Raw genomic sequence first — 12093 nt, 5'->3', positions numbered from 1 at the left:
TGGGTTACGGGTATACGGGTTACGTGGGTTTAAGTAGGGTGATCATTGCTCGGCACAACATCGAGGGCCGAAGGGCCTGTACTGTTCTATGTACTGCGGCTGTGTGGGGTCTTTGTGTTGCTTACTGGGTGTGTTTATAAAAATGTTAACTAAAGTCGTAGAATAAACTTTGTTTCTGATTTAAAATGCTTAAGGCCTCTGTTGAATAGCACCTGAAAGGCAGGTCCTTGTGCTTCTCGTAAACAAAATCTAGAAGCAGTTGTAGGTCAGGTGAACTCCATGATATACTTTGGAGTTTTCTAGACCCTGGACCATAACAAAGGCAAAAGTTAAAGTTTTCCCTTGTGTGTTTAAGAACTGATAATTGTGAAGCTATTTTCTTTGATGTTAATGTGGTTAATTCTTTATTTAAATTAGTTTATTTTAACATAAAAGATACCTATTGGTCAGAGTCATCTCTCTGGGGTGAAGTATCCTTTCCTCACAATTTTACAATCTTGTCCGGTATTCTATGAAATGTTGGGGTCTGGTCCGGTATCCTAACAGTGGATTGTTTGTGAAATAAACATTGGCAGTCACACAAGTCTCTGGTAGCCATGGACCAACAGACAGTGCTCTCCCCAATCTCCATAACCCTGGAAACCCTCACCCAGAGAGACCACAGGAGGAAAAGAGGATTCAAAAGGTCCTCTGGCAGAATAAGAAAAGCAAAATGACTGATGATGGAACCTGAAACGAAAGAAAGCGGAAATTGCTGGACAAACACATCAGGTCTGGCTGCATCAATGGTGAGAGAAAATAGAATTAACGTTTAGAGTCCGCACGATCTTCAGGATCTCTGCCGTGGTCGGGGTGCTCTGCTGAGCTGGGCTAAGAAACATTGAGCAAGATTTCCTTCGTGGACTATGTTTGATGACTCAAGTAGTTTCCTCAAATTTATTTAGCATTTTGTGCACAGGCAGAAATCTTCCCCTACTGTTCGGTTAGATGATGGATGGCTTTACTCTGCTGCTAACATAGTGGCACAAACCTTAAAACTAAGCCATGCTGTTCAGAAGTGATGTTAGCAAGCCACTCTTCGCACAACAGATAGTTGAAATATGGGACACTTTCTCCCCCCAAAAAGCTGTGATCTCCCAACTCAAAACTGAAATCTTTTGTTCAGCAACAGGATTAGGGAACATGGAATCCTTGGGGGGGGGGGGGGGGGGGGGGGGGTGCAGGCAGGGTGGGTGGAGTAAGATACAGATCAGCTATGGTCTGATTGAACTTCAAAAATAAGTTTGAGTGGCTGAATGGTCTTCTGTTTGAGAATCATAGAATTTACAGTGCAGGAGGCCATTCGTCCCATCGAGTCTGCACTGGCCCTTGTTCCTACGTACCTCCCCATGCTTGATCCGGACACCAGCTCCCCGAAATGGTAAGTGTTTCATTCTCCAACACAAACACCGCGGAAAGCACAAATACACAGGGTGGTTACTTGTGGAAATTCCTCGGCCTAAAACAGTACTATTTAACGAAAAGATCAGATGAGAACATTGTTTTAAAGTAAAAGGACAAACATATTTGAAATGACCATCGCAAGTTACAAAATTGGTGCCAAGGTTTCTCAGAGTTGAGTTTATCAGTGTAAACAAAGTAGATTTCAAATTGTGAAAAATCAAAAAAACACTGCTGTATTTATTGAATACTTAAAAAGACATTCATTTACAGAGGTATCTTTTAAAATTTAAGAAAATGGTTTACAAATCGCTTGAGTATTTGCACAGATCTCAGTTCCCTGGAACCGTTGTTCTAAAACCCGGTGTAACAGTTGCAGTTTCGCTGGTGTTTTTACAGGCACTGGAAGTAAACTAATACTTTGCCTGAAACCGAAAGTTCAATTTTGGGTAAATTGCTCAGCGTGACCAGAAGAAGTTTAAATACTGCGAGAGGATTAGTTAAAAAAAATAAAAATTAGCAAATGAAAATAAATCTGGCAGCAATTTAATTTAAACTAAGGATAATCAAAGTTATCCGCAGCTGGTCACTGAGGCCATGTCGAGGAAATAGGTTCGAGAAGCAAATGGGCGCGTTTCCAAAGAAAGATTCAGTGAGAAGGGAGGTAGATGGTGGTCAGCGCAATCACAAATGGGTGTGTTTGATTTAACCTGCACCCACACGCAACTCAAGCCCAGGTTTTACAATCGGTAACACAGAATTCATTTTACCAGGAAGGGACTGAGCTTTTAAAAACTGCGCACTGACCTGTGAAGGGTGTAAATACACACAGAATGAACTCTCTTTGGGTCCTCATATCGCCAACTTAATAACGATTGGATTTGTCTTGAGCAATGCACCGTGCCCTAAGCCACTGTTTTCTCTTGGTAAAATACACAGAATCACAGAAACAAAATGTCGATACAAATATAACCAAAACTGTCTATTCGGTCGCTGTAAACTAGTGGCCTTGAGTGTATCCCCCACAAGTTCAAAGTATTACCATTCCACGCTTGTGATCCCAGCTCTGTAAATTACTTGGATGATTATGTACAATGAATAAGCTGCACACTGCACACCAGTGCAATGAAAAGATGGATAAATTACTCCAAGAGTTCAGCTGAAGTCAGCAAGAAGGGTTTGATTTCCTGACAGTGTGCTGCTTTGGTAAATTCCCTTCATGCTCTGTTCTAACTCCAGCTGTTAAACCACTTATTTTTAAGTTAAAGCCCCTAAATTGAAATTTAAGCAGCGTGGACTGAAGAACGACTTACATTATAGAGCACCTTTCACAACTGCTGGCTGTCTCAAGGCAGTTTGTAGTCAATGAAGAACTTTTGAACTGTAAAGGAAGAGTGGCCATAGTCCCAGATGACCATAGGCTGCTTTGCCCTTTGAGGGGGGAGAGCTGACTGGTGGTGATTTAACCTGAGGATCACCACACATCAGGCGAGGGGCGAAGTTGAGAAGTGGGGCCTTCATGGATAACCTCAGCCAGTGAGGGAATTGAACTTGCGCTGTTGGCCTCGCTCCGCACCCAGCCAACTGAAGTGTAGACACTGCAAGGTAACAGCCAATTTGTTCACAGCAAGGTCCCCTAGACAGCAATGTGATAGTGACTGGATAACGCTTTTTGTGATTATGATTGAGTAAATATTGGCCAAGGCCCCAGACTCAACCTCTCCTGCGGGTTCCTTCACACCCACTTGAGAAAGCAGACCTTGGCTTAATGTCTTATCTGAAAGACATTTTTAACAATTCCCTCGATATCGCACAGAACTGACAGCCTCAAGTATTCATGGCAATTCCTCCCGAATACGGCTATCGTAACTGGTCAACACCCTTACACGTGGATTGATAATTTCATGATAAAATCTTTCAGAACTTCAGCCTTCACACCGCAGTTCTGTGAAATTAAACAGCACAGTGCAATTTCCAAATCACCGTGGGTTTAACAAGAAATAAACTCCAGTATTACGGAATTCATTTCCAAAAATAACCCACCCAGCATTTTGCCTCTCCAAACACTCCTGACAAGTTTGTTGAAGTCATTTACCTTCAGGTGAAAATGATAGACACCAGGGATGGCTTCAAAGGTCTTCATTTTCTGTCTAACTGCAATCAGAAAAACTGGTTCGTCCGTTTATATATAAAAACTTAAACAACTGAGAGTCTTGTAAAAGGAGGCTGGCAGTGCAGTTTTTTTGTAAAGGCAGTGGAAGGGCTGATGTAGGGGTCACCACTGCCTGCGTCTCACAGGAATGGGACCATTCCACATTAGGGACGGACAATTGGCCAGAGATCAAGCTTATATGTAAAAGGCCAGCAAACAGGGAAAACAGTCCAGGAATATCAGAGAGGGGGGACAACTGGCCACACCGTTCAGAAACAACTTGCAACTCTCCCCTCCAAATTCTCCTCTGCTGTCTGATTCAAAACAGTAACCCACACGTACCCAGTGAAAAAACACACGAGGAATTGGTATAAGTTGCTACATGAAACAGTCGGGGAACCATTAGCTGGAATCCAATTGTTTAAAGTTTAAAGTCTGCAGTGGTTTGCTTGACAAATAAAGAAAAGAACCTTAAAAACAGATTTAAAAGCATCTTCAATACAAGGCAGTACAGTGACTTCACCAATAAATGCACGCTCCTTGCAGTTTTACAAGTTCATTTTGTATCATATATGCTGTGTGATTCTCTCTCACGGGGCTTCTCAGCCTCTTGCCTGTGCAGATAACGCAACACAGGTTGGGTACGTCTTAAATTGCGCACTGTGTTCAATTTGCCCTCCCAGTGTTACAGACTGAGGCACTTCCACACGGAGGTTAGAGTTGGGAGAACACTGTTGATTTCTGCTGTCTGCTTCGGTGCGTGTCTCTCTGATCTCCTGTGCTACCTTCCTTCCCAAGCATCTTCTATTTGCCGGGCTGCAAGTTGTTTCTGCTCTGCAAGTGAAAAGAAGAAATTAATTATGTAATTTCATATATAATTATGCAGCAGAAGCGGTGGACATTTTGCCCCTCATGCCTACGTTGGGTTGTGAGAGAGCCATCTGTGGTAACCTATTGGGCCTAGTTTTGAGCCTGATTAAAATTGGATATCCTAAATGAAAGGATTGGACACTTAAATTAAACTGCACCAGCGAACAACTGGGAATTCGGACGTGGCCAAGTTTGAATATACAAACTCAGTCAGGCTGCCTGAGCATCTCTGGACCTTCCCTGTCAATCGCCCATCAAGAGATCATCACACCCTTTTGATACGCACCCGCCCTTTGTCCGCAGCCTAGATTGGACCGGACTCCTGGGTGCCCACAGTTCCTGCTGTTACCTTATTTGGCAAGGGAGTACAAGACCACACTACCAGAGGTGGACACCCTGGTGCGGGCCCAGGGGCCCTGTCAACAGGTCACTAACAGGACTATCGGGTGCTGAGACCCACTCCGGAGGCCTCAATGACAGGAGGCCAGCGGAAGTGGCAAACGGCGCAAAGGAAAGGGGATAAAAATAGACACCTGGGCGGGGTGCATTGGCAGCATAGATTTCACGTGGGAAGTGACCGTGACCAACCAAACTGACCAAGAAGGAAGGAAGGAAGGAAGAAGCTGCCAGCAAGACCCACCTTCGTGTCGACGGGCCAGATGGACTCAGGAATCGGACCCACCTTTCGATCAAACCAATTTTTGCGGGTAGTATAACCAAATCTTGGGTGTTTCTGGCATATATTTTGGGTTAATTTAAGGGTTAAATTGTGGGTTTAATAAAGATTGTTGAACTCATATTTGTGTTTGTCCTTTGTTCTCCTCATGATTAAAAGATACCTAGGTAAAACCCTTCTGAGTAAGTGAACTGGTCGAAAGTATCTGAGCTGGGCAGATACAACATATCCAATTAATCCCACTCTCCTGCTCCCTCCCCATCGCCTTGTTGCTGCTGCTTGTAGCTACTCCCACCAAGAGATCAGCTGTCATGATGTCTGTGAAAACAGAGGCCTTTGAAATGTGGATGCCAAGATTCCATAAAGAATTCCTAAGACAAATGAAGAGGTGCTTGAAATTACAGGAGCAAAAAGAACCAAAAGCAACATCCTGAAATGGTAGCACAGTGGTTAGCACTGTTGCTTCACAGCTCCGGCTTGGGTCACTGTCCGTGTGGAGTCCGCACGTTCTCCCCGTGTCTCCGTGGGTTTCCTCCGGGTGCTCTGGTTTCCTCCCACAAGTCCTGAAAGACGTGATTGTTAGGTAAATTGGACATTCTGAATTCTCCCTCTGTGTACCCGAACAGGCACCGGAATGTGGCGACTAGGGGCTTTTCACAGTAACTTAATTGCAGTGTTAATGTAAGCCTACTTGTGACAATAAAGATCATTATTTAAGAAAAAGAAAACGTCAGCATTTCTGCCATTTGTTCAGAAAAGTTACAGAAGTCTCTGATTGAGGGTAAGGTGGAGGTCAGAGGGAAGAGGGCTGGGCCTAGCCGCAGACATCACAGAGTGGTTGTAGACAAGCAACAGTGGGTGTGTGAGGATGGCAGAATCCATACCTGGCAAATGGCTTCTTTTCAGGTATTTATGTAATTCCTTTTTGAAAGATGCCAACTGCTTCCACTATCCATTCTTGATCATAACTTCCCCAACGTCTTTGCCAACTGTTTTAAATTGATGTCCGCCAGTTACCTACTCTCCTGCCAGTGAAAACAGCTTATCTTTATTTACTCTTTTAAAAGCCACCGTGATTTTGAACACTTCTATTAAATCTCCCCCTTTAATCTTTGCTCCATGGAGAAACATTGCAGTTTTTCTAATCTTGCCGCATAGCTCCCTCCTCCCTGACCTCATTCTGATAAATCTCTGCTCCTTCTCGAAGGCCTTGACAACACTTCTAAAGTGCAACGTCCAGACGTGGATCCAACTTTACAACTGAAGTCTAACCAGTGATTTAGAACTGTTTACTATTTATCCCCTGAAGTCATGTCTTCACCCAAAAAAGTAGGAGACTGCTATTTCGCATTCTTCCAATCACGTAAGCAGCAACCACGAGATGTTGCACAAGAGAAATACTTAGAAATGTTGAGGGATTGACAATAAAATGACCTCTCATAAAGGCTACCGCTTCCTAGCCCAGTGATAAATGTGTTGCTGTCAACATCCAGTCCAGGGGTAACAGAAAAACAGGCCCTGCTGCTTACAACTGGAAAGGGATATGGTCAGGTTTAAGCAAACACATTCCAAAATCAAGCAACAATCTTGGTTTGCAATATTTTACAAAACCACGGCATTCTTTTTGAACGGTTGCTCCACCATAAATATTAAGACTCTCTGATCAAGGTTGTCAACAGTTAGCACGGAACAGACGAAACGCAGGTGTTCACAGTTCCCCCAAGTTTAAACAAGTCAGTTTTGTGGACAGGCGAATATTCTGAACTGAAGCCAATTGGCTAGCCTAAGAACTTCTGTCGCAAGTGCAGTAATGTTCACACAAACACTCCATCAGCTTACAAATCTACCAGCATGGGCTAGGGCACAGTACACTTGCCGAGAGAGGCTAGTTGCCACACAGGGTCAACTCGAAGCCATGCAGCTTCATAAAGAAATTTTAAGCACCAACAGCTTCAATTACAGATGGACATAGGTACGGGTGTAGAGAGGGGATTTTACAGAGGCGTTAAGCAAACCACCTGGCGATAGGGAGGATAAGGGGTCTGAGAGTTCAGCGCAGGGTGAAATAGAATCCACAAAGAACGATTGACAAATGGTGTCCAGAATGCTATGACTGCAATCCACTGCCAAATTTCCAACCGGAGGCAATTAAGTTGAGAAACCTTCTAATTCCTGTGCGTGAATTATGCCTTTGATCCCTGTTGAGGCCAAATAGACGAACGGTCAAAACATTTGCAAACCGATTAATTTTATTTGGAGTTGTTAATCAGTCTGTATCCAAGTAAATGATTTGGGGAAATTGTGTGTTGATTGATACTTGATTGCTTTGCAACACAGCTCATGCTGAATAAGATGCTTGACTAGATTTCCCCAAGCTCAATAAAAGGGGGATTTAGAGTTAGAGAAGTCAAAGTCCACAATCAAACTGCTGGTTGTACAATGTGTTAATTTGACATTCCTATTCATCCAATCCTAGCCCTAAACTAATGTAATTGCACGCTCTTATTTTTAAATTGCTACATCGGCCACTTGCCGTATTTGCATTTTTAAAGGGAAAACATAATTCTTATTCTTGTTTTTATAGCACCTTTCACGACAATCTCAGGATGTCCTACAGCACTTAACCTCTAATGAGGTGCTTCTGTAATGCACGATTGTAATGGAGGAAATATATCAGGCAACTTGTGGTCAGCAAGGTCCCACAAACAGCAATGAGATAATGAGTACATGATCCATTGTTTCAGGGATAAATGTCAAGCTAGGGCAGTGGGAGAATGCGACTGCTCTGCTTTGAAATAATGTCACAGGGATCTCTTGTGCCAATCTGGTCTAATTGCAAGTTATTCCAGCTAAGAATGCACAGAGCTGCACATGTGCGGTACAGCGTTTCAATATTTACATTGATTTTTCCAAGCAAAAATTGTCCTCAGGAACCTAACTCTAGCTTTATCATTGATTCCAATGGGAAAGCAAGCTTTATATAAAATTAATATTTTATGGAATGCAACCATCACTCTAAGTTGAGTAACCAACACAGTAACACAGTGGTTAGCACAGTTGCTTCACAGCTCCATGGTTCCAGGTTCTATTCCCGGCTTGGGTCACTCTCTGTGCGGAGTCTGCATGTTCTCTCCGTGTCTGCGTGGGTTTCCTCCTCCCACAGTCCAAAGATGTGCAGTTTAAGTGGATTGGCCATGCTAAATTGCCCCTTAGTGTCCAAAAAAGGTTAGGTGGGGTTAAGGGGGATAGGGTGGAGGCGTGGTGCTCTTTCCCGTGGCCGGTGCAGACTCGATGGGCCGAATGGCATCCTTCTGCACTTAAATTCTATGATAAACTATGGTACGTTCCTATGTTCATATTTATAATGGAAACTGCCCATGTAAACGTTGTCATGGTGTAATTACACACTCTGCCACTGGGAGCACTCTGAACAAAGGAAGGGTTGAATTAATACAGAACAGTACATAGAGAGTTTGTATTGTAAACGTGGAGCTTGGAAGTTTAAGTAGAATCTGGCATGAAGCATGAGGGGCTTATTTTTAAAAAAAATATATGCCTAGACAGAAACATGTCAAAAAGCAACACATATAACAAAAGCTAAACTGAAACCAAATTTTAACAGGAAAATCAGTCAAGCACGGACTTGAATTGAACTTGCACTGCTGAGAGCAAAGGTTTTTCATGGTGCAATATAAAGATTTATTTTACTCTAGCAGGAGAAAGTCGGATAGATAAATACCTTTCTGATTCAGTTATCCATCAAATATAAAAAATAAATTATCTTCACATGCTCCAAAGATTAATTTTGATTCAATTTTCCTTCTAAAGGCCTATGCTAGATTGGGCCGACATTGCCAGTTTAAGTAAATCTTACTGCAGAGCCTCATCTAGTGGCTGCAAGTGTAAATCAAGGGTGCAGCTTGCTGCAGGCTGCTTTGAGAGAATGCCGTGGAGGAAGTCACATCTCACTCGTGACAGCAGTGTCTGGGTGAAGCTCTGCTGATCCCTGAGGAATAGGTGGCATTCAATGAGCTGGATACTGAAACTGGCCATTTGCTGTACATTATTCAGCAGAAACCTCTGCTGAAAGAGAGTAAAATTCTCCTTTTTTAAATGTGGTCACAACCTGGCCCGCTGAGTATTTGTAGCATTTTTGGTTTAGATTTCTGGCATCCCTGGTGTTGAAATGAAATGAAATGAAAATCGCTTATTGTCACGAGTAGGCTTCAAATGAAGTTACTGTGAAAAGCCCCTAGTCGCCACATTCCGGCGCCTGTTCGGGGAGGCTGGTACGGGAATTGAACCGTGCTGCTGGCCTGCCTTGGTCTGCTTTAAAAGCCAGCGATTTAGCCCAGTGTGCTAAACCAGCCCCTCTTTGACAGAGGTTGTGCGTTTCAGCCCCACTCTAGAAATTTGACCACATAATTGTCAAGGTCCTTCCTATTTATTCCCTTATTCCCACTTTCTTTTAATTTTTGCCGTTATATTTTTGATCCATGATGATTTATGGACATGTGCCTTTCAGGCAGCCTCTACCTTTAACTCCCAAGCAGACGGAAGCGGTGGCCTGTGCTTTTAATTCAACAGAAATAATCCGGTAGGCTGTGCTGTTTAAGGCTGGTGACTGCAGACTGGCCGGCGTCAGTGATGACTCGGTTTGATTGATTTGGCTTATGGCCAATTAATTGGCCCAAAAGGCTGCGCTCCGCCCGGTAACAGGCGGTGATTGGATCGGATCCAACTGGAATGTTTGCAGAATCACGAGGTTCCAGTTTGTTTTCACTTTTGATTCTGGCAGCCTGGATGGAGGAATCTAACTGACTCTCTCAAAAAGGGTGTACAGCATCCCATGGCACGATTTAATAATAATAATCGCTTTTTGTCACAAGTAAGCTTCAATTAAGTTACTGTGAAAAGCCCCTAGTCGCCACATTCCGGCACCTGTTTGGGGAGGCTGGTACAGGAATTGAACCCGCGCTGCTGCCTTGTTCTGCATTACTAGCCAGCTGTTTAGCCCACTTGGCTAAACCAGCCCCATATTTGAAGAGCAGGCAAGTTCTTCGCCATGTCCTCCCATTATTTGTCCCTTAATCAACATCAATAAAAAAAAGAGGCTATCTGATCATCATCACATTGCTGTTGGTGGGAGCTGCCAACATTTTCTACAACAGTGACTACACTTCAAAAGTGCTTCACTGGGCTGTGAAATGCCCTGAGGTTGTGCAAGGTGCGATGGAAATGCTTTTCTTTCTTTCACAAAATATTTCTACATTGATGATGTGCAGTTACTGGCAGAAAGGCAGTACTGCCACCGATAGCATCTCATGACAGAAAGGTGATGAATTCGGTCTGACAAGTCTTGTGGGGGTTACCTGCGCCCCAAGTTTGGCAACCAGAGGCGGGAGAGAATGCTTGCCTCATTTTCACATGTCATGAGCATCTCCCAAGTACACGTGCAAATTAAAATGTGGAACATGGCGCTTGGGAGATCATCGGCTTTGCTGGTGTTCTGCTCTCCTCTATCTCCGCATCAGTACACGATAGATTTAAAGATTGCCAGTATCTGAAGTGAAATCATTTGCAGGGCTACAGGGAAAAGACAGGGGAGTGGGATTGGCTGAGCAGTTTGCAAAGAGCCCAGACTCCTCTCTCTTGAAAAAAAGGCAGCTGAGAAGAGACCAAATAGCGGTCTTTAAAACGATGAAAGGTTTTGATAAGAGTGAATAGAAAGAATGTTTCCTCTTACGGGGAAGAGCAGAACCAGAGGTCATCAAAATAAGATAGTTGTCCAGAAATCCCAAAGAGAACTCAGAAAAAACGTCTTCATTGAAAGCGTGGGACGAATGTGGAGCTTTCTACCACAGGAAGTGGTTGAAGCGAATAGCGTGGAAACATTTAAGGGGAAGCTAGACATTTCTGAGGGAGAAAGGAATAGATGGTTACATTGGTAGAATGGGAGAAGGCTAGAGTGGAGCATGGGATTGGCTGGGCTGAATGATCTGTTTCTGTGCTGCACATGCTATGCAATTATTCTGTTGCTTTACTGCAGTTAGACACTTACATTCTAGTCTGAATCTCCTTACTTTGTCCAGTGAAATGTATTGTATTGGCTTACACTTATCCATACTGAAGTTAATTTGTCAACCACACGCCCATTCTACAAGTTTGTTAATGGATTTCGATATTCTGTCACAATCTTCTTCTGTATGTCCCCCAACTTGGTGTTATCAGATAATTTTGACACTCCCAAGTCCAAATTGTTTATGTGAATAGTGTACAAAAGCACAAATCCTCATGGAACATCACTTCCCACATTTGCCAATCTGAATAACACTTTTAACCCTTACTCTCCATTTTTCTTTTGTATCCAGCTTGCTATCCATTCTGCTATTTGTAACCTGATTCTAGATATTCTGACCATAATTCTACTTTTTGGTTTTGGTTTCTTATCGAAGGTTCTATTAGAAATCCAAATGTGTTGCATCTACCATATCACCTTTATCTACCTTTTCTGTTACTTCTTCGAGTAATTCAATAAGGTTGGTCAAGAGTAATCTTTCCTTCTGAAATAGATTTTACGATTCTTTATTACATTTCCAGTAGATGGTTCCCACTTTATCTTTGATTAAAGATTACATTATTTTTCTTACCATGGATGTGAAGTTAATTGGTCAATAGTTCCCTAGGTTTTCCATCGTGTATAAAGGAATCAGATCAGCTGTCCAATCATCTGGCACAATTCCCTTTTACTGATAATGTTTTCTATATATGTGATAATGCCTTTGCGTTACTTTTCCTAACTTCTTTCTATGCACGGATGTAACACTTCTTTGCCTCCCTCTTTTTAAAAATCTTGACCAGGGTTTAATCTTCTTTGAGTTTGATTAGTTTATCAATTATCACCTCTCATTTCTATTTTAAACACATCTTTAAAAAAGTCTTCTAATGTTAGGCC

At 42.8% G+C, this 12093-nt stretch overlaps 1 protein-coding gene across 8 annotated transcripts in view; it reads right to left on the bottom strand.

Annotated features, from left to right (window-relative positions):
* Positions 1-1643: 1643 nt before the first annotated feature.
* r3hcc1l (R3H domain and coiled-coil containing 1-like) overlaps positions 1644-12093 on the bottom strand; it is a 181108-nt gene continuing 170658 nt past the window's right edge. For 7 of the 8 annotated variants that reach the window (XM_038821596.1, XM_038821590.1, XM_038821591.1 and 4 more), the window contains one exon: positions 1644-4421. In XM_038821596.1, the coding sequence (XP_038677524.1) occupies positions 4195-4421 (227 nt within the window). In that variant the 3' untranslated portion in view covers positions 1644-4194. Of the gene's footprint in view, positions 4427-12093 lie in introns of all 8 variants that reach the window. The other variant, XM_038821597.1, reaches the window with a different exon arrangement.

Source organism: Scyliorhinus canicula, chromosome 16 (genome assembly GCF_902713615.1).
Source record: "Scyliorhinus canicula chromosome 16, sScyCan1.1, whole genome shotgun sequence".
NCBI lineage: Eukaryota > Metazoa > Chordata > Chondrichthyes > Carcharhiniformes > Scyliorhinidae > Scyliorhinus > Scyliorhinus canicula.
Note: the sequence above shows the minus strand (reverse complement) of the source record. Positions and strands in the feature narration are given on the sequence as shown.